Genomic DNA, 26362 nt, shown 5'->3' on the forward strand with positions numbered 1-26362 from the left:
TTCAAATAGATTCTTTAACCACACTGATATTTACTCTTTTGAATTTCTATTAATTCTAATTTTGTCGTATTTCATACAACCCAATTGATATATACCAAGTTGTTGCTCGTGTGAATGCTTCTTAGTACAAACAGTAGATTAGTAACTTTGCACCTTTTTTTTTTTGCTTTTTGTATGCTTTGTATTTACATGATGTAGATTATTCACTTAGTTATTTTCTTTATGCTTCGTTACCTTGGCCAATTGTAAGACAGTAAGTGAAGTTGCTGTTTTGGATGTACTGTACAAGTATTCATATAGTACGATACGAAATAATTTCATTATATTTCTATTTTTACTAATGAATTTGCTTTAATATGCCAGGTATTACTATGAAATATTAGAATAGTTGTCAGTGCTGCAAGTGTTCTTGTAACCTTCAATTTAATGGAGTTCTGGCTTCATGCTCATTCCCTACCTTTTTATGACGGAGATTTGATTTTTTAGGTTTGCCGCCAAGGGTAGGTAAATATTGGCAAATCTTTTAATTAGTAAGCTTTTGACATCTTAAGTTTGTTCCAGAAATCAACCATAAGTTATAATTGAATTACCTTCATATTGTAAACAGTAAAAATATCAAATAGGTCCATACCTATTTAAAATAGCACACATGCATTGCAGTCTACATTCATATCGAGGCGAAACTATTCAAAACTAATCTAGTTAGTTCAAGAACACTCATATGTAGTAGAATCTTTTATTTTTAAATTTGCTAATACCGTTGTGTTGTTTATCACTCGGCTCAGAAACATTTTTAGTACTGTGCTACAGATATATCCTTATCCTCATTTCTTTGAAGAAGCAAAATTAGAAATATGTGATTAGTGAGACCTCACAAAGGGAGGATAGCCAAGTTTTCATATCATTGCTAGTACAGTATTTTAAGAAAATAAACATTTCCTTCAAATTTTAAAAAGGAATAATCTATAGGCTTTAGTGTGTTTATAATCATATTAATAAAAATTATTTTTTTTTGTACAGAGGAAAGTCTTTCAGAAGACGATGGAGGAAGTGCCACAGGTACTCCAGCAGGTACCTTAGATCGTGGCACTCATGCCCCATGGTCAGGGTCAACTCGGAAGCAGAAAAATGCTTTGAAGATAGCCAGACAAGCCGAGTTGAAAAGGTTTGTACTATTCAGTAATTGAATTTTCATGCAATATTATTCATAATAAAGTGTACCAGAGCTATAAATGCTGACTGTTTCTTACACAGAATTTGGAATGTCAAAGTAAAGTCTGTAAGTAAGAATACAGTGAACCCTCGCTACTTCGCGGTTCGACCATCGCGGATTCACCACTTCGCGGATTTTTTCCATAACCTATATATATACAGTAATATATATATACATATATATATATATATATATATATGTATGCATGTATTTATGTATATATGTATGTATGTATATATGTAGGTATGTATGTGTATACATATAAATATATATATATATATATATATATATATATATATATATATATATATATATATATATATATATATATATATACACACACACATATATATATATATATATATATATATATATATATATATATATATATATATGTATATATATATATATATATATATATATATATATATATATATATATATATATATATATATATCTAAAGTAGGAAGATGTGATGTAGTTCTAAGGGAAAAGTATGGGAAATATGTCTGGGTAATAAGCAAAGCTCTACCTCCTCCAGTTTGTTTCTTCATTATGATCAGAGATAAATGTAAACAAAACATTGGTTGCCATTTTTTATCGTGCTTTTTAGCGTGTTTAGGAAACGCATGATATAAAATCGCCTTTAATATTTGTGCCTGTTTTAGTTTAGGGTACTGTAGTACATGCATTAAGTGTTCTGTACATTAAAGGGTAGTTTGTTAACAGTACTACGTACGAGGGAAGGTTTTAAAAGTCTGAATATACATGTTTAATAAATAGGTAAATATGGTGTCACTACTTCGCGGATTTTCACCTATCGCGGCCGCGTCTGGAACCTATCTACCGCGATAAACGAGGGTTCACTGTACTGTAGTTTCATTTAAATTCGCTGTGATGAAAGTTTGCGCAAATGTATAAAATTCTAGGTTTGCAAGGTTGTAAATTTGCAAATTTTCAATTTTAGCTATAGTATTTTTCCACTCAAACCAAATTTTTAAACAGAATGTGCATAATCATCCGCTGTTATGTACTGTATATACATGTCAATAAGAACGCTCTCTTTGGTATTAACAAACTGACATGTCCACTGTTACAGAAATTGGGTTTAATTGACACTTTACTGCACAAACTTTTAAATTAAGTAGCTGATGCCTAACCAATTATCCTAAAAAAAACAATTTACGTATACGTCTTTTCACTGTCATTTTTGTGATTTCGAGACATAGAACACTTCAATTACCGTATTTGGTGGCAAAATTAAGTTTCTGATTGTTTTAAAAGAATAGTACAGTATGTCTAGCAATATTCTTTAATGGCTGAAAAATGACAAATCTGCCACCCGGCCACCATTGGTACCGGGTCAGCCTGACCCAGTCGAGGCTGTGAACTTAAAGGAAGCAATAAGTTTACAGGTACTGTGTACTGCATAAACAAATTTAAATACAGTATGGTAAAATTCGTCCAATTTTGCTTTATAAAAATAAAAATTAAAGATGTACTCATCAGCTGCACTTTTTCAATATTTAACTTAGCCGGTGATTATAATAGCTGCAACTCTGTTCCTCGACAGAAAAACTCTACGGAAAAATTCGCCAGCGATCGCTACACAGGTAGGGGGTGTACTCAACAGCGCCATCTGTCGTTCAGATACCCAGTACTCATTGTAAACAAAGAACTCAATTTTCTCTCTGTCGGGCTACCGGCAAGACCTACTAATTCGCTGTTGCTAACTGGATTTGTTTTCACAACTATTTGGTGAAGTACACTATTCTAGTTTTGAGCTTTCGCTATGCAGGTGTTTTATCTTCATCTTAAATCTTGAACTCGTTTTGGATAGATTTAATTATTGTGACAAAGAGAGTATGGACTTTCTTTCACTTTTAAATGGCCGACCCTTCCCTTAGACGGAAGTGTGTTTAGGCTTTTAGTAATTATTTTATCACGTTATAGATTTTCCTCTATATATTTTATATCTCTCCGCCTTTATTAGGCCTCTTCGATTAACTTTCCATTTTTTATAAACTTATAAAAATAAATTTTAATGCTTTGTTTATATAGACCTTTCCTGAGAGTAGGCGGTCCTAACTTGGAAACCGAAGTTAATCAACGTTGAGCCCTTTATATCGTCTTTAGCTTTTAAAGAGCTAAGGATTTAAAACTTTTTAAATGTAATATTTTATGAAAGAATTTCTTTGATAGTCTTCGTACTGTTTTCAAAGATGAACTAACGTTTAGTTTTTTATGCTACGCAGTTGTTGACGTTCAGGACGTTCAACATGCGCTCTATCGTTACGATAGAGAGAGAGTGTATCACGGTTTCACTTTGCTTTAAGAGTAAATCGATTCTGACGTTTTGTTCATTCTTTCTTAGCTTAAATGTTTTAAATTCTAATTTAAAGGAACTTTTTATTTGAAAAACCTTTCAGTTTTTTCCTTTAGTCAAATAACATGTTTTTTTGACGATATATAATTGGGCTCTTCTCTTAGGTGCGAAATCAAGAGAGAAAGAGAGAGAGAGATAGAGACGGAGGGAGAGAGAGGAGAGAAAACGTTCCGTTCAAGCGGGTAACGTTGTTCTCGTGTTACTCACGTCCCTAGTCGCTGTACGGGGAGGAAGGATAAAACGTTTTTAGGTTTTTATTCTCGTCCCCAGGCTATGTGCGGTGAGAGATTGAAAACGTAGTTATATGAACTAGTGTTTAGTCTCTTTCCCAGCCACTGATTTTTTTTTTTATCTTAAAATATGTTTTCTGTTTTTTGCTGGTATTATGAGCTTGCATTATACGACTAATTTCGCAATTACTACCTTTTAATGAAGGGTAGAATTGCGTGTTTCAGGTAGAAATAAGTGCAAAACAGAAAATCGAAGTGATAAAGTGATATGCGCAAAGTGTTACAGTGTTGCGTCCGAGGCGCAAAGTGTTACAGTGTTGCGTCCGAGGGTTCGTCTGTTCGTGCCTGTCGTTCACCTAGTCCGGGACCTCTTACATGCTCCCAAGCCCAGGGGAGAAGTAATGTCAAACGACTTATGGGTTCGAGAGGCCTTGACCAACGAACAGACGTTTTCCCTCTATGGTATCGGGTGTATCTTACCAAGATCTCCCCTACCATAAGACGAGAGAGACGTTGTTTCTCCTCGCCATCCGTAGGCTTTTCGCATAAGAAACCTGTCACAAGGTTTCGAAGCCCTTAAGCGAAAGTCAGTCCTTTCAGGACAGGTCCAGCGTCCTGGTTACAACCATTAGGACAGCTCTGACCCTATGCAGTCATCGGATAACTGCTCGCCGCCTAACAAAAGCGTAACACAGACTCCGAGAGTCTTTTTTTGTAGGCAAAGTGTTGCGGTCACAGACGTTACCCTCGTCTATTACCACAACCATTTCCGTTGATCCTTAAGGGGTTGTATGGCAAAACATGCAGTATATGCTTGCCTCCCTTATGGAAGACTATTCTGCCGATTAGTCCGTTGAGTCTAGCCGTTTATCTCATCGATATCCTGGCTTTCAGCCAACCTAACGTTCCTTTGAGCTTACTGTTGACGTTGGCGTAGCTTAGTCACGTCAATCAGGTTGTTTAGAACCACACTCGATGCGGTCTCGTGTGGTTTTTCAGCCGCATTTGGACGTTAGGCCACTGGCTGATGCTCCTGTTGACGTTCAAGACGTTCACTAACAATCGGAGTTGACTTGTTTTGACGCTGTGCGTCAACCTCCGCATTCTAGAGTTGTTTTGACTGCTCAGTCTAGGCAGTCAAAGCAGTCTCGAGTGGACGCTGTGCGTCCTCACGCACCTGTTGTGGTTGACAGTTCAGTTGTTGACAGTTCACAGACTGTCAAGCAGTTACATGACGTTGCGATCTGGTCCGCTACTAATGCACCAGTGAGAGACTCATCTTTTATCGGACAAGGTTCCTGTAGATGAGGAAGTTGCTGTTCTCCCTCCTACTGATATTCCCTTGAGGACTCTGTCAGATGGAGAGGAGCCTAAAGCTGCTTAGCCTCCTATGGACTTTAATTAAATCATGATGATTTTTTTAAGGATCTTCGTCCGGATCTTTTTGTAACTGCTGCTCCTCGTTCGCCTAAACGTCAGAGCTTACACTAGGCCTAGCTACTTCGAAGCCGTTGTTTTTAAGCTAGTGCTCTCTCGCTCTCCTAGAGAGCGTTACGTTGGCTAGGCGACTGGTTTTTCACCAGGAGGAGTTTGGGGGATACAGCCTTTGCTTTCCCTTCTTTTAAACTGGTTTATAGAGCGAGAGTCTGATATGACACGAGAGAAGTTCTCGGCTTGGGAGTTCATGCCTCTGCCCAGATAGACTTCTCAATTCTGGTAGACTCTCCCTGGCGCCTAGCCAGGAGACGCTCCAAGTTGTTTACAGGTCAACTTCACAGCTGTTGTCGAGCCTTTGAAGTTTTGCTGTACTATTATGTCACGCATAACAAGGCTTTCAGGGATGGTAAACGGTTCCGCCTCAGTCGCTAACCCCGTCTGTTGCCACACCTGCTCCCGTAGACCCTAAATGGGCTTTGCTGCAAGACATGCAGTCCAAGCTTGCGTCCTTGATAGAGGACTTAAATGCGGAGAAGGTTGCTACCGAACCTTCTGGCCAACAACCTTCCAACCGGTCGGTTGTGCGCCCTGTTGACGCTGAGGTAACCTACTCGCGTCTGCCAGTTGAGGTGGTTCCTCCACCGATGCGACCCAGTGTGGGTTGCCAGCCGCACGTTGACGTTAAGCGACGCTCGGAGGTGGTTGTTGACGTTCAGGACGTTCAACAACCAGCAGAGGTGACTCGTTTTGACGCAGTGCGTCAACCTCAGCAACCCGGTAGGGTGTTGACTGCACAGCCCAGACGGTCTAAACAGTCTCGGGTTGACGCTGTGCTTCCTCGCGCACCCATGGTTGTTGACAGTTCACAGACTGTGCAGCAGTTCCATGATATTGCGTCCGGCTCCGTCACGCATCCACCAGTGCGACCGGATTCAGCGAGCCAAACGTTGCCCACTCCGTTGCCGTTTCCTCATCAGTTTCGGATGAGGAACCCTCTGATGAGGACGTTGCTGAACAACAAGACAATCAGCCCCCAGCCCTGCTATCCATCCAGAAGATGCTGAAGAAGGAACGCTGCTCAGTCAGGCTGTGGATGAGTCGGGTAGGGACGCTGTCATCCGTGGATCAATTTGTGTCACTAGGAAGACTACACCTCCGTCCTCTTCAATACCATCTAGCTTTTCACTGGAAAAAGGACAAGACGCTAGAAGCGGTCTCGATCCCAGTTTCCGAAAAGATAAAGTCTTGTCTGACTTGGTGAAAGGACAATATCAACCTAAGAGAGGGTCTTCCCCTGGCTGTTCAGACTCCCAACCACGTTCTCTTCTCGGACGCATCGGACGTAGGCTGGGGTGCGACATTAGACGGTCGGGAATGCTCGGGAATATGGAACTCGAGTCAAAGGACAATGCATTTCAACTGCAAGGAGCTACTGGCAGTACGTCTGGCCTGGAAAAGCTTCAGGTCTCTCCTTCAAGGCAAAGTGGTGGAGGTGAACTCGGACAACACCACGGCTTTGGCGTACATCTCCAAGCAAGGAGGGACCTACTCTCTGACGTTGTACGAGATCGCAAGGGACCTCCTCACCTGGTCAAAAGGTCTAAACATATCACTAGTAACGAGGTTCATCCAAGGCAACTTGAATGTCATGGCAGATTGTCTCAGTCGGAAGGGACAAATAATTCCAACAGAATGGACCCTCCACAAGGATGTATGCAAGAGACTTTGGGCCACCTGGGGCCAGCCAACCATAGATCTCTTCGCAACCTCGATGACCAAGAGGCTCCCATTATTTTGCTCACCAATCCCGGACCCAGCAGCAGTTCGTATAGATGCCTTTCTCCTAGATTGGTCACATCTAGATCTATATGCATTCCCTCCGTTCAAGATTGTCAACAAGGTACTGCAGAAGTTCGCCTCTCACGAAGGGACAAGGTTGACGCTAGTTGCTCCCCTCTGGCCCGCGAGAGAATGGTTCACCGAGGTACTTCGATGGCTAGTAGACGTTCCCAGAACACTTCCCCTAAGGGTGGACCTTCTACGTCAGCCACACGTAAAGAAGGTACACCAAGGCCTCCACGCTCTTCGTCTGACTGCCTTCAGACTATCGAAAGACTCTCGAGAGCTAGAGGCTTTTCGAAGGAGGCAGCCAGAGCGATTGCTAGAGCAAGGAGAACATCCACCCTTAGAGTCTACCAATCGAAGTGGGAAATCTTCCGAAACTGGTGCAAGTCAGTATCCGTATCCTCGACCAGTACCTCTGTAACTCAAATAGCTGACTTCCTCTTATATCTGAGGAAAGAACGATCTCTTTCAGCTCCCACTATCAAGGGTTACAGAAGCATGTTGGCATCAGTCTTCCGTCACAGAGGCTTAGATCTTTCCAACAATAAAGATCTACAGGACCTTCTTAAGTCTTTTGAGACCACGAAGGAGCGTCGTTTGGTTACACCTGGTTGGAATTTAGACGTGGTACTAAGATTCCTTATGTCAGACAGGTTCGAGCCGCTACAATCAGCCTCCCTGAAAGATCTCACCTTAAAAACTCTTTTCCTGGTATGCTTAGCCACAGCTAAAAGAGTCAGTGAGATTCATGCCTTCAGCAAGAACATCGGATTCTCATCTGAAACGGCTAAATGTTCTCTACAACTTGGTTTTCTAACCAAAAACAAGCTGCCTTCTCGACCTTGGCCAAAATCGTTCGATATTCCAAGCTTATCGTATGGTTGGAAATGAACTAGAAAGAGTCTTATGCCCTGTAAGAGCTCTTAAGTTCTATTTAAAACGAACTAAACCTTTACGAGGCCCGTCTGAAGCTTTATGGTGTTCAGTTAAGAAACCATCTTTGCCTATGTCAAAGAATGCTTTATCCTATTTTATCAGACTGTTAATACGAGAAGCTCATTCCCATCTGAATGAGGAAGACCAAGCTTTGCTGAAGGTAAGGACACACGAAGTTAGAGCTGTCGCAACTTCCGTGGCCTTTAAACAAAATAGATCTCTGCGAAGTATAATCGACGCAACCTATTGGAGAAGCAAGTCAGTGTTCGCATCTTTTTATCTTAAGGATGTCCAGTCTCTTTACGAGAACTGCTACACTCTGGGACCATTCGTAGCAGCGAGTGCAGTAGTGGGTGAGGGCTCAACCACTACAATTCCCTAATTCCATAACCTTTTTAATCTTTCTCTTGAAATGTTTTTATTGTTGTTTTTGGGTTGTCCGGAAGGCTAAGAAGCCTTTCGCATCCTAGTTGATTTGGCGGGTGGTCAAAGTCATTTCTTGAGAAGCGCCTAGATTAGAGGTTTTGATGAGGTCCTGTTGTATGGGTTGCAACCCTTGATACTTCAGATCCTAGGGGTCGCTCAGCATCCTAAGAGGATCGCGAGGCTCCGTAAGGAAGACGTACTTAAAAAGGCAGAGTAATTGTTCAAGTCGACTTCCTTACCAGGTACCTATTTATTTTGTTTAGTTATTTTGATAACTTCTAAAATGAAATAAAAATTCTTAGCTCATATGATGTAAACATATTTTGCTGGTCTCTACCCACCCCCCTGGGTGTGAATCAGCTATTATAATCACCGGCTAAGTTAAATATTGAAAAATGTTATTTTGATAATAAAATAAATTTTTGAATATACTTACCCGGTGATTATAAATTAAAGGACCCTCCCTTCCTCCCCAATAGAGAGACAGTGGACCGAGGAGAAAATTGAGTTCTTTGTTTACAATGAGTACTGGGTATCTGAACGACAGATGGCACTGTTGAGTACACTCCCTACCTGTGTAGCGATCGCTGGCGAATTTTTCCGTAGAGTTTTTCTGTCGAGCAACAGAGTTGCAGCTATTATAATCACCGGGTAAGTATATTCAAAAATTTATTTTATTATCAAAATAACATTTTTCTACTTTATCAGTAATTTCTATTCCAATTATTGTTATCAATAGAGTTTAATTACAGTATTGTCCAATTTATTTTGCATTTTATCTTTATGCCAATAAAAAGGAATAAAATAAAATGAAAATGAAAAAGATGTTTCTTTAATCAGTTAGTGGTATACAGTATATGCTATATTATAATATCATTAGTCCTACACAGTTATGATGCACTGATGAAAACGATAATTAGTACATGCACACCTTTGAAAGAAAAATGAAGAAATGAGAGGACTAATATTAAATTATATCAGTGAGGTCCAATGAAGTTGATTAATAAAACAATAAGTGAGATGCAAAATATGTCCACTTTTTGGATGTTACTTTTATGATGGTGCTCAGAATTCCCAGACTGTCCTTTACTTTAGGATTCCATGAAATATTTTATTTAAATTATCTCTGTAATTAAACATTAATCAGTCTTGTATTTCTAAGTAAATTAATGCGTTGATTGATATTGTACAGTATATCGTATCTCATATTATCCATGTTTACATGTGATAAAATTTACATTTGAGCTTTACTTTTTATAGGATAAGCCCAAGCTAATTTTTACAGCAACCTTAAAGTGAAGCCACTGGAAAAAGTATCATCTATATGGGTTTAGTAGCATTTTAAGATTTATCTTTGGTATTTTTCACTTCATGAGGATCTTTTAGACAAATTTTACTTTGCAATAGTCTTCCCTTATCTAGATAGTATTGGTTTGTAAATTCATGTACTTTCACCAGGTTAAGAATGGCTCAGGAAATACAGCGTCAGCTTGAGGAATGCGAAGTCAAGACGAGAGAGCTTGAGGAAAGAGGGGTTGCTGTGGAGAAAGCTTTAAGAGGAGAAAATGTATGTATAATTAGATACTTTCTGTCATTTTATAATCTAGCTTATAATAATGACTCTGAAATTTTTTACAATGCATTTCAAGTCTTGCTTGATTGTATGGGTTTTGTTTACCATGTTATATTTGTAACATTCAAGTTTCAGATATACTTTTATATGTTATCCAAGGGGTAACAATTTGCCTAAAGGGCATGGCTCACTACCTATACTGGGAATGTTGGAGATTCAGATTATTGCAATTTGGGTTAGGAGAATGTATATATTCAGTGTTTCAAATAGTTTTCTTATTGAAAACAATTTATTTTATAATTAAAACATACTTTTTATATATTTATGCAAGTGAGACTGGTTCCTTACTCAACCCTTTCTGGATCAGGGTAGCCATTTATTTACTTTACAAGAATATGAGGGAGAGATATTTATGTTAGCATCCCATATACAGTAACATTACCATTTTATATGATTTCCTGGGGAAGAGAATATCAGTTTAATTATTTTCTAAATGGTATTGTAAATAAACATTTGTTGCATTTCTCCCAAAGTTATATTCATTGTATTTCTTTGGCTGCAAGTTTATATATTTACAATTTTTGGGCTCGAGCCATGTTGTCCTGATGGAAGTTCCTCATTGGCAGCTTCTACTAGGGATATTTCTGCAAGTGATATACCAGAGAAATTTACCTTAGAGGTATCACAGATTTCTTTACCTCTGGAACGAATATTCCGAGAGATATTGTGTATAAATCAGGGACGTGTTAATGATAAGCCATGGTTATCTTTCCCTGAATAGTGATAACCTTGTCTTGAAGGATAAGGGTTAGGGTAGGATACGTGGGTGAGAGAGCCGTTACAACTCTCAATCTCAAAGATGTGCTATGACTAACACGCTTCCCATTGAACTGTTCCCCTTCGCAGCGCCATCTTTGCTGTTCGTTTGGAGAATTTCTGCTAGTTTTCTTAGCTTTTTAAGTGATTTTTGATCATGGATGCTTCAACTTCTTCCTCATCGACTAAGTTGAGTATCCACCCTTGCGTGTGTTGGAGAATTTCGCGTCTCCATCCAGTTTTTTTTATCGTGTTGCATGCTTTTATTGTTCTGAAGCTGGCAGGCTTTCGGGGCCATTTTTCATGTTGTCAAACACTCAGAAATACTTAGTAATTTAGTCATTTACTATAGGAATACAGTGGTACCTTTACATACTAATTTAATTCGTTCCACAACCGACTTCGGATGTAGAAAATGTTCGGATGTAGAAACGAATTTTCCCATAAGAATACATGGTAATTCATTTAATTCGTTCCTCAGCCTAAAAACCCATAATAAATCCTTAATAAATGGCTACACATAATTACACATAACAATAACATAACTGCATAATATGAAAGAAGCATGTAAAAAAGATAATTTTAAAGAAATAATAAATAAAAAATGTGTTTTATTGCCACTTTACCTTAGAGACAGGCCAACGCAGGTGTAGGATTTGCTACGCCAGGAGGAGACGGACGATCGGCGAGAAGGTAGACATGGTGTTAACATGTTCTTTAAATAAATACTCTCTCTCTCTCTCTCTCTCTCTCTCTCTCTCTCTCTCTCTCTCTCTCTCTCTCTCTCCTCTCTCTCTCTCTCTCTCTCTCTCTCTCTCTCTCTCTCTCTCTCTTGTTCTTCTTCACTGTTAGTGTTAGAGATGTCTTTTTTGAGAGAGAGAGAGAGAGAGATTAAACAAAAATGAGAGATTAAACAAAAATGTGTTGTGTACATATGATTTTTAACAGCGTTAACGAGTTGAAAGACAGTTAAATGTAACTAAAAAAACAATATCAGCGAATCTGAATTCCTTTATTAACTAAAACAAATATTGATACAAATACTCGTGTGCGTATGCGCAAACACACACACGCACGAGGAGACACGATCGGCGAGGAGGTAGAGATGGTGACTGCGATAACATACCGTAACTTACACTACGGAAATTTTAATCTAACTTAGCTTATTTATTTTTTTTTTATTTTTATATTTCATATTTTTTACATTTTTTTCTTTTGATTTTTCATTTTCATCACTTTCAGTGACGAGTTACGGTACGTTATCGCAGTCACCATCTCTACCTCCTCCCCGACCGTCTCTCTTACTGCGTAGCAATTCTTGCACCTGTGTGTGTGTGTTTGTGCTTAAGCACACAAGTGTGTTTGTATCAATATTTATTTTAGTTAATAAAGGAATTCAGATTAGCTGTTATTACTTTCTTAGTTACATTTAATTGTTTTTCAACTCGTTGACGCTGTTAAAAATCATATGTACACTAAACACATTTTTGTTTAATCTCTCTCTCTCTCTCTCAAGGAAAAAAAAATAATAGACGTATCTAATACTATAACAGCGAAGAAGAACGAGAGAGAGAGAGAGAGAGATTTTATTTAAAGAACATGTTAATGCTATGTTTAGAGAGAAACAGAAAAAGAGAGAAGTCTTATTTAAAAAAGCTTGTTAATGCTATATTGGTTTTCTTTGCTTCACTTTTTTCTTTCTTTCTGTTCATCACGCTGGCCCTTTTCACAAATGATCGTTGCCAACAATCTCTTTGTCCTTTATCCCTATCAACAAAAGGCGTTCTATCTCTTCCAGAGTATTGCTACGATGTCTTGTAATAATGGTGATCCCCTTCGATGGTTATTTGCTTTAATGGCTGCCTTCAGCTTGATGATCCTCGAGATCATAGGCCTATTCCGGCCATATTGTTTAGCCATACAGTATCACTCACATGCACACTGCTCTCATGTTTTTCTATAATTTCTTGCTTCAATTCTAATGAAAGAATTGCCCTCTTCCTGTACTAAAACTTAGCTTCTTAGGCACCATGATTATAGGTAAAATCAAAAAGGAAATGTGAGAAAAGGAAGAAAATAAGCACTGTTAATAACAGACCAAACATAGGACAACCACACGATACACACAAGAACAGAGAACTGAGCACTCGACGCTCCATGGCGTAATGTTTACTTCGTATGTTGGAGCAACACTTCAGATGTCGAGGCAGAAATTTGGTCGAATTTTACTTCGTATGTTGGAAAATTCGTATGTTGGAAAATTCGTATGTAGAGGTACCACTGTATGATATTTTATTATTCTAAAGTATGGTATGTATATGGTGCCCTCCCCCCCATCCTTCTTAGGTGTTTCTTTTGTGTTTTTTTATTAGCATTGGCTTAGGCTAGCCTACCCTAGCTGGTGGCTATATCTGGCAAATGTTCACTAGTGCACCACTCCCTTCTTTCACCAAACTTTATGGGTTGGGTGAGGCTGTCTATCCTCCCACGCTGTCGATTCATCACAGTGAGGAGCTGAGGTCTTGAAGGTCCTTTTGGGAGTTGGATAGTGTTCTCAGTTAACCTAGGGTGACTGATTTTCACTTTCCACTTAGCCTATATGTTTGGCGAGGCGGCACAGGTCTCGGGATCCTGTTTCCTGTGTCTACTTATGTTTACCCATTAGAACACTTACCCCAGTTCTGATGCTGACTAGTAGACCTCCTTGTGTCACCTTAACCATCATTAGGCTTCTCTCTTAGTCTTTGGTAGGCTATGCCTGGTTGTGAGAACTTGTCCTCTGTGCCCCATCACAGCAACCCCTCTGGGACACTATTATTGTTCCATGTTGCTGTTGGGCCTTCCTGCCTCACCATTTTCTGAGTCTTCCATCACCACCTCTCCTTCCCCTTTCCTTGTGCCTGTTAGTGTGCCTACTTGTAGGCTATCTTTCCTGGCTTAGATGAGATTTTCTCCTCCCCAGGTTGAAATCTCTCTGCTGCCTTAGAGACCACTTTGGGTGTTTCTCTGCCCCTTCCCCTTCCTAGTTAGGCCATAACCTGACTGTACCAGAACTATGTTCCTCTTGTCTAGTCATCTCACCCTAGCTTTTGAGCTTTCCCTCGGCCACTTGGAGGCTAGGCTTGCCTACACAGTTCTCTCATGGCCTAACCCTATCTAGGCCAGAACTATGTTCCTCTTGTCTAGTAATCTCACCCTAGCTTATGAGCTTTCCCTCACCTGCTAGGAGCCTAGGCTTGCCTACATAGTTTTGCCATGGCCTAACCCTATCTAGGAACAGAGTTTGTACCCCCTGGGTCACTCCTCTGCCGCCTTGGCAGTGCTTGTCCTATGTCTGCAGCCTCTCTCTGTGCTATATCCCTCTAGCTAGGGAATCTTGACTCCCTTGCCTGGTTAGCCTATCTAGGCAGAGGTGCCGCCTTCTGTCTCTGCTTCCTGTCTTGTCAGCTTGAGATATCCCTCTAGATATGGAGTCTTGACTCCCTTGCTGGGTTAGCCTATCTTAACGGAGGTGCCGCCTCCTGTCTCTGCTTCCAGTCTTGTCAGTATGAGTTCTTCTAGAACTGGCTGTATGTTGGCTATGGGTCTTCCCCTCTACCGCCTCAACTGCAGCCTTAAACTAGTCATCTGCTCTTTCCTATACCACATCTGAGGAACATTGTCCTCTGGAGTTGGTCGATTGGATTCTGCATGGTTGTCAGGACATCTTTTGAATTTTCAATTCTTAGCATCCTGCCCGTCTTGTACGGCTCTCATTATCTTGTGGGCTGCAAGGGTAATTGGTACCCTCTTGTTCTGGAACTCAAACCCCTTCAAATCCTTCTACCATCTCCAGTGCTGTCCTGGGTTGTTCAACAGACAACTGTCTTCGCTTCCTCTTGGATAATGAAAACCCTTCAGCTAATGATTTTCTCATCCTCACGGCTCAAAGAAAATTCAGAGTTGCGAGGGAAAGAATTGACTTCATAGAAGAGTACAAGTCCAACACCACAAAACGACAATATTTGTCCTCCTGGAAAAGATGGGGCGCATTCGTGAAAGGTCATCAGCCCTCTTCTATACTGTGGACTTTCTGTATTTTTTTCTTTATTTCACTACATGATGAAGGTCTAGCCTCTACAACTATTACCTCATGTAAGTCAGCACTAACTAGACCGATGGCATATGCTTTTGATATAGAACTCAATAGCGAGCTATTCAATAAGATCCCGAAGGCTTGTGGTAAACTGAAACCTAATGCTCCTCCCAAGGCTATTTCATGGTCGTTTGCTAAAGTCTTGCACTTTGCTTCTTCGATAGATAACGCCTCTGCTTCTCGGAGGGATCTTACTCAAAAGTCTATCTTTTTGCTTGCTAAGGCTTCTGATGCTAGAGTCAGTGAGATTGTGGCCCTTTCAAGGGATGATGGCCACATTGAATTCTCAGATTTGGGAAAGGTAAACCTTTATCCAGATCCTGCATTCTTGGAGAGAAACAAACTTCCCGCGAAACGCTGGGTGCCCTGGAAAATTGTTCCACTACAAGAGGACCCTTCTCTGTGCCCTGTGGAGAGCCTTAAAGCCTACCTATCCAAGAGCCAGGCCTTTAAAGGGAAGTAGAGAGGATCTAACCTTTCTCTGAAACAGCTAAGGTCCAAACTCACCGACTTCATCAGAAAGGCTGACTCAAAAAGTATTCCAGCGTGTCATAACCCTAGAAAAGTTGCCTCTTCCTTAAATTTTTCCCAATCTATGTCCTTTGCAGACTTACTGGCTTTCACAGGATGGAAATCTTCACGAGTGTTCTTGAAACATTACCTACATCAGTTGGAAGAGATTAAGCACTTCGTGGAGGCCTCTGGTAGTGTGATTAAACCAGCTTCTTAAGTGTTGTGCATGGACTTGTTTGGACTGTGTAATTGGGACTTATCAGTCTACATTGTGCAAGGGGATTATGATCTTTTGTTCCATGTGCCCTTTTAATGTTGTAACGAGTTACAGGTGATATTTTCCTGTCATATCATAAGTATTACTGTTTTACTACTCGGTTTCATAATTTGGAGTCTGAAAATTCAGGTTTTCTGTATATACTAAAATACATATTGTATATCTTGTTGTATTATTATTACTACATGTATGTACTTTCGGAAACATTGAAAGATGACTATTCCTTTCTGCATTTCCTTTCTTTGGACCTTCTGTCTATATGAAATAAATATAGTGTATCAAAATTTCTTTAACCCTCCCTTTTTTTTACTTCAGTCTTTTTATCTAGTGGAGACAAAGTTCTTCACAGTGAGTGGGACTGAGCTATTGATTTACTTTATTCCTACCTTTTCACAAACTTCTCTCTTACTCTCATCGTTCGGTACCATAGTACGAATGGTATAGGAAGTATGCTTATATCTATGGAGTTACAAGGTTAAAACTCTTCTGGCCACAACTGAGAATGATAAATCTCTGGTACACTTCCATCAGGACGACATGCTTCGAGCCCAGCCCAAAAAAAACTTATTTTGACATAGGAAAAATCTATTTTGGGTGAGATAGCCATGTCGTCCTGATGGCCCACCCGTTACCTTCTATCCCCTCCCATTTCTCAGTGTGGGACCTCGCGTCATGCGATGGCTGCTCCTGGAGTGGTTCAACAGGAATCATGTTAGTCTTAGCACATCTTAGAGATCGAGAGTTGTAACTGCTCTCTCGCCCACGTATCCTACCCTACCCCTTACCCTTCGAGACAAGGTTAACTCTATTCGGGGAAGGATAACCATGGCTTTTTATTAACACGTCCCTGATAATGTACACAATATCTCTCGGGATATTTGCTTCAGAGGTAAAGAACTCTGTGATACCTCTAAGGTAAATTTCTCTGGTGTATCACTCGCAGAAATATCCCAAGTAGAAGCTGCTAATGAGGATTTTCCATCTGGACGACATGGCTTTTTCACCCAAAAAAAGATTTTTCTTATGTCAAAATCCATGTTTAGGTTATGGTTATGCTGGAAGGTGCATAGTGCCAGACAGTTACGGAATACAATATGGCAAAAGCATAAAATTTGCCCATAAAATACGCAGATAAGAATATATGATGCTAGGTATTCCTTACTCATTTGGACACTTGGTACATTTAGTGTATATGTTTCTGGATTTCAGGGAATTGGCTCACCAATGCTTAGTAAATAACCCTGAAATATGATGATTATATTCTTATGATCCCCAGTAGTGAGGAAAATTACTGGTAAAAGCCCATATGTATGCATAGTAAAGTATATTTAACCAATCTATACAAATAAACCTTTGAAGTCCATTTTCTCAAAACTTGAAGTTTTTGGAAAAAAATTACTAATGTATACCTGAGGGTAATTACTTATATTGTAACCTTGAATGCTAAACTATTATGAACTTGGGTTGTATAACAAAATAGTAATTTACATTTTTTCCCAGGGTGGAGGAAGTCGCGATGAAGCAGAACTCATAAGTGACTGGTTTTCCATGGTACATGAGAAGAATGCTCTTGTCAGATGGGAACAGGAACTTATGGTAAGAGCCAAAGAGCTCGAACTGGAGGATCGACACGTCCGGTTGGAACATGAACTGCGGCATCGTATGGCTTTGTCAGGTATTGATGTTCTTTCGTTTTATTGCTTTAGGAGTTTTAAGTCTGACTAACTTGATTGTTCCTACATTCTCATTACAGATCATATTGGATTTGTTGTAAATACTTAGTACAGTAAGGCATATTATACTATATAGACCTGTAAAAGGTACAAATAATTAAAGAGAGCAGGATTGTCCTTATTGGCACTGAATAACTGTCATAACTTGCGTAATATTTACCCATTATTTATGATACTGGTTTACCTCCTACCAGCTATAGAAATAACTTTACCTTCCAAGTATCATTAAAGAATTTAAAACTGAATCTGTACAAATAATCAAATTTATTTAACTTGTAGTAACTAAATGGAAATACATTAAGAGGTTAGCCAGCATACTAATGTTTTATGGGGAGAGTATTCATCAAGTATGAAAAAACTAAACAACCCAATACTTACATTTAAATTTAAATAATTAAAATTTATGAAGATTACATGAACATTGTCAGTTGAAGGTTTTGATAGCTTAGTGAAAACGTCAGATTCCCTACCCATGTCTGGAGTTAAGTTGCTATTATGGCTCAATAATTTTCATTATTGAACACAACCTCACAACCCTTTTGAGTTAGGGATGTGGGGGATTTTGATAGGGCCTATGGGTCTACTTGGTCCTAGCTTAGCTGAGGAGGGACTTGGCTGCTGATTTTATATATATATATATATATATATATATATATATATATATATATATATATATATATTTATATATATATATATATATATATTCATATACACATACACATACATACATACATACAGTACATACATACATACATACAGTACGGTCCCAAATTACGCGATTCCCCAGTTATGGGATGGCTATTTTTCAAAAATAAATTTTCTGTATCTGGGAAGCTGTTCAAAGTCTGGGAGTCAAGCACTACAAAATGTATCAAATCTAATGTTTTTTTAAGTATATTGGTTGCCCTGAATACAGTGCTTGATAATAAATGTTACTAAATGATATTTACCTTACATCTTATTATTATAATTTCATAATAAATAGCTTCTTAAAGGATAAAATTACACATCAACAATGAAACCAACTTCAACTATGCAAATCCAGCTGACAAAATGTAAACAGAACTGTGGTTACATTCTCGGCAATCTTTATCTTTCTTTAACCTTTCAATAAGTTTAATTTGTGTTAATATTGAGTGTATATTAAAGCATTATTTCTGTTTAGTACAGTATACATAAAAGCTTTATTTTTCCCTGTGGGTATTCAAGGTTTTCACACGTAGGCTGGGTTCGTTTATCAGCAGTGAATAGCCCAAACTTTGATTACGAGTTGACAATATTTTGTCATTTTTCAATATTTAACTTAGCCGGTGATTATAATAGCTGCAACTCTGTTGCTCGACAGAAAAACTCTACGGAAAAATTCGCCAGCGATCGCTACACAGGTAGGGGGTGTACTCAACAGCGCCATCTGTCGTTCAGATACCCAGTACTCATTGTAAACAAAGAACTCAATTTTCTCTCTGTCGGGCTACCGGCAAGACCTACTAATTCACTGTTGCTAACTGGATTTGTTTTCACAACTATTTGGTGAAGTACACTATTCTAGTTTTGAGCTTTCGCTATGCAGGTGTTTTATCTTCATCTTAAAACTTGAACTCGTTTTGGATAGATTTAATTATGGTGACAAAGAGAGTATGGACTTTCTTTCACTTTTAAATGGCCGACCCTTCCCTTAGACGGAAGTGTGTTTAGGATTTTAGTAATTATCTTATCACGTTATAGATTTTCCTCTATATATTTTATATCTCTCCGCCTTTATTAGGCCTCTTCGATTAACTTTCCATTTTTTATAAACATATAAAAATAAATTTTAATGCTTTGTTTATATAGACCTTTCCTGAGAGTAGGCGGTCCTAACTTGGAAACCGAAGTTAATCAACGTTGAGCCCTTTATATCGTCTTTAGCTTTTAAAGAGCTAAGGATTTAAAACTTTTTAAATGTAATATTTTATGAAAGAATTTCTTTGATAGTCTTCGTACTGTTTTCAAAGATGAACTAACGTTTAGTTTTTTATGCTACGCAGTTGTTGACGTTCAGGACGTTCAACATGCGCTCTATCGTTACGATAGAGAGAGAGTGTATCACGGTTTCACTTTGCAGTAAGAGTAAATCGATTCTGACGTTTTGTTCATTCTTTCTTAGCTTAAATGTTTTAAATTCTAATTTAAAGGAACTTTTTATTTGAAAAACCTTTCAGTTTTTTCCTTTAGTCAAATAACATGTTTTTTTTTTTTTTTTTTTTTTTGACGATATATAATTGGGCTCTTCTCTTAGGTGCGAAATCATGAGAGAAAGAGAGAGAGAGATAGAGACGGAGGGAGAGAGAGGAGAGAAAACGTTCCGTTCAAGCGGGTAACGTTGTTCTCGTGTTACTCACGTCCCTAGTCGCTGTACGGGGAGGAAGGATAAAACGTTTTTAGGTTTTTATTCTCGTCCCCAGGCTATGTGCGGTGAGAGATTGAAAACGTAGTTATATGAACTAGTGTTTAGTCTCTTTCCCAGCCACTGATTTTTCTTTTTATCTTAAAATATGTTTTCTGTTTTTTGCTGGTATTATGAGCTTGCATTATACGACTAATTTCGCAATTAATACCTTTTAATGAAGGGTAGAATTGCGTGTTTCAGGTAGAAATAAGTGCAAAACAGAAAATCGAAGTGATAAAGTGATATGCGCAAAGTGTTACAGTGTTGCGTCCGAGGCGCAAAGTGTTACAGTGTTGCGTCCGAGGGTTCGTCTGTTCGTGCCTGTCGTTCACCTAGTCCGGGACCTCTTACATGCTCCCAAGCCCAGGGGAGAAGTAATGTCAAACGACTTATGGGTTCGAGAGGCCTTGATCAACGAACAGACGTTTTTCCCTCTATGGTATCGGGTGTATCTTACCAAGATCTCCCCTACCATAAGACGAGAGAGACGTTGTTTCTCCTCGCCATCCGTAGGCTTTTCGCATAAGAAACCTGTCACAAGGTTTCGAAGCCCTTAAGCGAAAGTCAGTCCTTTCAGGACAGGTCCAGCGTCCTGGTTACAGCCATTAGGACAGCTTTGACCCTATGCAGTCATCGGATAACTGCTCGCCGCCTAACAAAAGCGTAACACAGACTCCGAGAGTCTCTTTTTGTAGGCAAAGTGTTGCGGTCACAGACGTTACCCTCGTCTATTACCACAACCATTTCCGTTGATCCTTAAGGGGTTGTATGGCAAAACATGCAGTATATGCTTGCCTCCCTTATGGAAGACTATTCTGCCGATTAGTCCGTTGAGTCTAGCCGTTTATCTCATCGATATCCTGGCTTTCAGCCAACCTAACGTTCCTTTGTGCTTACTGTTGACGTTGGCGTAGCTTAGTCACGTCAGTCAGGTTGTTTAGAACCACACTCGATGCGGTCTCGTGTGGTTTTTCAGCCGCATTTGGACGTTAGGCCACTGGCTGATTCTCCTGTTGACGTTCAAGACGTTCACTAACAATCGGAGTTGACTTGTTTTGACGCTGTGCGTCAACCTCCGCATTCTAGAGTTGTTTTGACTGCTCAGTCTAGGCAGTCAAAGCAGTCTCGAGTGGACGCTGTGCATCCTCACGCACCTGTTGTGGTTGACAGTTCAGTTGTTGACAGTTCACAGACTGTCAAGCAGTTACATGACGTTGCGTTCTGGTCCGCTACTAATGCACCAGTGAGAGACTCAGCTTTTATCGGACAAGGTTCCTGTAGATGAGGAAGTTGCTGTTCTCCCTCCTACTGATATTCCCTTGAGGACTCTGTCAGATGGAGAGGAGCCTAAAGCTGCTTAGCCTCCTATGGACTTTAATTAAATCATGATGATTTTTTTTTTTAAGGATCTTCGTCCGGATCTTTTTGTAACTGCTGCTCCTCGTTCGCCTAAACGTCAGAGCTTACACTAGGCCTAGCTACTTCGAAGCCGTTGTTTTTAAGCTAGTGCTCTCTCGCTCTCCTAGAGAGCGTTACGTTGGCTAGGCGACTGGTTTTTCACCAGGAGGAGTTTGGGGGATACAGCCTTTGCTTTCCCTTCTTTTAAACTGGTTTATAGAGCGAGAGTCTGATATGACACGAGAGAAGTTCTCGGCTTGGGAGTTCATGCCTCTGCCCAGATAGACTTCTCAATTCTGGTAGACTCTCCCTGGCGCCTAGCCAGGAGACGCTCCAAGTTGTTTACAGGTCAACTTCACAGCTGTTGTCGAGCCTTTGAAGTTTTGCTGTACTATTATGTCACGCATAACAAGGCTTTCAGGTATGGTAAACGGTTCCGCCTCAGTCGCTAACCCCGTCTGTTGCCACACCTGCTCCCGTAGACCCTAAATGGGCTTTGCTGCAAGACATGCAGTCCAAGCTTGCGTCCTTGATAGAGGACTTAAATGCGGAGAAGAACCTTCTGGCCAACAACCTTCCAACCGGTCGGTTGTGCGCCCTGTTGACGCTGAGGTAACCTACTCGCGTCTGCCAGTTGAGGTGGTTCCTCCACCGATGCGACCCAGTGTGGGTTGCCAGCCGCACGTTGACGTTAAGCGACGCTCGGAGGTGGTTGTTGACGTTCAGGACGTTCAACAACCAGCAGAGGTGACTTGTTTTGACGCAGTGCGTCAACCTCAGCAACCCGGTAGGGTGTTGACTGCACAACCCAGACGGTCTAGACAGTCTCGGGTTGACGCTGTGCTTCCTTGCGCACCCATGGTTGTTGACAGTTCACAGACTGTGCAGCAGTTCCATGATATTGCGTCCGGCTCCGTCACGCATCCACCAGTGCGACCGGATTCAGCGAGCCAGACGTTGCCCACTCCGTTGCCGTTTCCTCATCAGTTTCGGATGAGGAACCCTCTGATGAGGACGTTGCTGAACAACAAGACGATCAGCCCCCAGCCCTGCTATCCATCCAGAAGATGCTGAAGAAGGAACGCTGCTCAGTCAGGCTGTGGATGAGTCGGGTAGGGACGCTGTCATCCGTGGATCAATTTGTGTCACTAGGAAGACTACACCTCCGTCCTCTTCAATACCATCTAGCTTTTCACTGGAAAAAGGACAAGACGCTAGAAGCGGTCTCGATCCCGGTTTCCGAAAAGATAAAGTCTTGTCTGACTTGGTGAAAGGACAATATCAACCTAAGAGAGGGTCTTCCCCTGGCTGTTCAGACTCCCAACCACGTTCTCTTATCGGACGTAGGCTGGGGTGCGACATTAGACGGTCGGGAATGCTCGGGAATATGGAACTCGAGTCAAAGGACAATGCATTTCAACTGCAAGGAGCTACTGGCAGTACGTCTGGCCTGGAAAAGCTTCAGGTCTCTCCTTCAAGGCAAAGTGGTGGAGGTGAACTCGGACAACACCACGGCTTTGGCGTACATCTCCAAGCAAGGAGGGACCTACTCTCTGACGTTGTACGAGATCGCAAGGGACCTCCTCACCTGGTCAAAAGGTCTAAACATATCACTAGTAACGAGGTTCATCCAAGGCAACTTGAATGTCATGGCAGATTGTCTCAGTCGGAAGGGACAAATAATTCCAACAGAATGGACCCTCCACAAGGATGTATGCAAGAGACTTTGGGCCACCTGGGGCCAGCCAACCATAGATCTCTTCGCAACCTCGATGACCAAGAGGCTCCCAATATTTTGCTCACCAATCCCGGACCCAGCAGCAGTTCATATAGATGCCTTTCTCCTAGATTGGTCACATCTAGATCTATATGCATTCCCTCCGTTCAAGATTGTCAACAAGGTACTGCAGAAGTTCGCCTCTCACGAAGGGACAAGGTTGACGCTAGTTGCTCCCCTCTGGCCCGCGAGAGAATGGTTCACCGAGGTACTTCGATGGCTAGTAGACGTTCCCAGAACACTTCCCCTAAGGGTGGACCTTCTACGTCAGCCACACGTAAAGAAGGTACACCAAGGCCTCCACGCTCTTCGTCTGACTGCCTTCAGACTATCGAAAGACTCTCGAGAGCTAGAGGCTTTTCGAAGGAGGCAGCCAGAGCGATTGCTAGAGCAAGGAGAACATCCACCCTTAGAGTCTACCAATCGAAGTGGGAAATCTTCCGAAACTGGTGTAAGTCAGTATCCGTATCCTCGACCAGTACCTCTGTAACTCAAATAGCTGACTTCCTCTTATATCTGAGGAAAGAACGATCTCTTTCAGCTCCCACTATCAAGGGTTACAGAAGCATGTTGGCATCAGTCTTCCGTCACAGAGGCTTAGATCTTTCCAACAATAAAGATCTACAGGACCTCCTTAAGTCTTTTGAGACCACGAAGGAGCGTCGTTTGGTTACACCTGGTTGGAATTTAGACGTGGTACTAAGATTCCTTATGTCAGACAGGTTCGAGCCGCTACAATCAGCCTCCCTGAAAGATCTCACCTTAAAGACTCTTTTCCTGGTATGCTTAGCCACAGCTAAAAGAGTCAGTGAGATTCATGCCTTCAGCAAGAACATCGGATTCTCATCTGAAACGGCTACATGTTCTCTACAACTTGGTTTTCTAGCCAAAAACGAGCTGCCTTCTCGACCTTGGCCAAAATCGTTCGATATTCCAAGCTTACCGTATGGTTGGAAATGAACTAGAAAGAGTCTTATGCCCTGTAAGAGCTCTTAAGTTCTATTTAAAACGAACTAAACCTTTACGAGGCCCGTCTGAAGCTTTATGGTGTTCAGTTAAGAAACCATCTTTGCCTATGTCAAAGAATGCTTTATCCTATTTTATCAGACTGTTAATACGAGAAGCTCATTCCCATCTGAATGAGGAAGACCAAGCTTTGCTGAAGGTAAGGACACACGAAGTTAGAGCTGTCGCAACTTCCGTGGCCTTTAAACAAAATAGATCTCTGCGAAGTATAATCGACGCAACCTATTGGAAAAGCAAGTCAGTGTTCGCGTCTTTTTATCTTAAGGATGTCCAGTCTCTTTACGAGAACTGCTACACTCTGGGACCATTCGTAGCAGCGAGTGCAGTAGTGGGTGAGGGCTCAACCACTACAATTCCCTAATTCCATAACCTTTTTAATCTTTCTCTTGAAATGTTTTTATTGTTGTTTTTGGGTTGTCCGGAAGGCTAAGAAGCCTTTCGCATCCTAGTTGATTTGGCGGGGGGTCAAAGTCATTTCTTGAGAAGCGCCTAGATTAGAGGTTTTGATGAGGTCCTGTTGTATGGGTTGCAACCCTTGATACTTCAGCTCCTAGGGGTCGCTCAGCATCCTAAGAGGATCGCGAGGCTCCGTAAGGAAGACGTACTTAAAAAGGCAGAGTAATTGTTCAAGTCGACTTCCTTACCAGGTACCTATTTATTTTGTTTAGTTATTTTGATAACTTCTAAAATGAAATAAAAATTCTTAGCTCATATGATGTAAACATATTTTGCTGGTCTCTACCCCCAACCCCCCCTGGGTGTGAATCAGCTATTATAATCACCGGCTAAGTTAAATATTGAAAAATGTTATTTTGATAATAAAATAAATTTTTGAATATACTTACCCGGGTGATTATAAATTAAAGGACCCTCCCTTCCTCCCCAATAGAGACACAGTGGACCGAGGAGGAAAATTGAGTTCTTTGTTTACAATGAGTACTGGGTATCTGAACGACAGATGGCGCTGTTGAGTACACCCCCCTACCTGTGTAGCGATCGCTGGCGAATTTTTCCGTAGAGTTTTTCTGTCGAGCAACAGAGTTGCAGCTATTATAATCACCGGGTAAGTATATTCAAAAATTTATTTTATTATCAAAATAACATATTTTAAACAGTATTGTTTTACTTTACAAAGATTTGTTATTTATAGTGCACAGTATATTTATCAAAACTTCTCTCTGAGAGAAGAATTGATCGCCACAACTAACAATAGTCTTGTTAATTTCATTATTAAACTCAGGTTGCCATATGTGAACTAAGATTTTATTATTTGAGAGAGAGAGAGAGAGAGAGAGAGAGAGAGAGAGAGAGAGGAGAGAGAAGAGACGAGGAGAGAGAGAGAGAGGAGAGAGAGAGAGAGAGTGAGAGAGAGTGTGTGTGTGTGTGTGTGTGTGTGTGTGCAAATCAGCTGATCTGATCACAGTCAAAATAAAACAAAAAGAATTCACAAATACTCTTTCTAAAACACACCCGAAATTTAAGAACATAGTACTGTACATGTTTTCTTATAGCGCAATTAACTATTAAAGACTAGCTAGCAATTTTCTAGAATAAAATGATGTTTCCTAAAAAATAGTGGTTTGCTTACGAAATCGGATGGCCGTATTTTAAGCTACGATTGAAATGGATGTATACACGGTAATTTTTTTCGTTTCGTATTCAATTGATACTTTTTAAGCAAACGTAGTTTGGTTTCTTCATTTATATGTAAGTATTGTATAACACCAGAGAGAGAGAGAGAGGAGAGAGAGAAGAGAGAGAGAGAGAGAAAGAGAGAGAGAGAGAGAGAGAGAGAGAGAGAGAGAGAGAGAGAGAGAGAGAGAGAGAGAGTGTGTATATCAGCTGTTATAATCGAATGCCGTGTTTTTATTTCTTGTACCACCTGAAGCGAAGAATACACCGTCACAACTAACAATAGTCATGTTAATTTCATTCTTAAACTCAGGTTACCTTATGTGAACTAAGATTTTATTTCTTACACACACAGACAAAGCGAGAGAGAGAGAGAGAGAGAGATTTGAGGTTTTCTGGTATCAAATCTCTCTCTCTCTCTCTCTCTCTCTCTCTCTCCTCTCTCTCCTCTTCTCTCTCTCTCTCTCTCTCTGTAAGAAATAAAATCTTAGTTCACATATGGTAACTTGAGTTTAATATTGAAATTAACATGACTATTGTTAGTTGTGGCGATCAATTTTTCGCTTCAGGTAGGTCTCGTT

The 26362-nt window shown here is 40.4% G+C and overlaps 1 protein-coding gene across 7 annotated transcripts in view; it reads left to right on the forward strand.

Annotated features, from left to right (window-relative positions):
• The window catches only part of Mical (Molecule interacting with CasL), a 442383-nt gene that overhangs the window by 365112 nt on the left and 50909 nt on the right, over positions 1-26362 (forward strand). For all 7 annotated transcript variants that reach the window (XM_068386751.1, XM_068386754.1, XM_068386755.1 and 4 more), the window contains 3 exons: positions 1021-1165; positions 9932-10040; positions 17288-17462. In XM_068386751.1, the coding sequence (XP_068242852.1) occupies positions 1021-1165; positions 9932-10040; positions 17288-17462 (429 nt within the window). The remainder of the gene's footprint in view (positions 1-1020; positions 1166-9931; positions 10041-17287; positions 17463-26362) is intronic.

This window comes from Palaemon carinicauda, chromosome 14 (genome assembly GCF_036898095.1).
Source record: "Palaemon carinicauda isolate YSFRI2023 chromosome 14, ASM3689809v2, whole genome shotgun sequence".
Classification (NCBI taxonomy): Eukaryota; Metazoa; Arthropoda; class Malacostraca; order Decapoda; family Palaemonidae; genus Palaemon; species Palaemon carinicauda.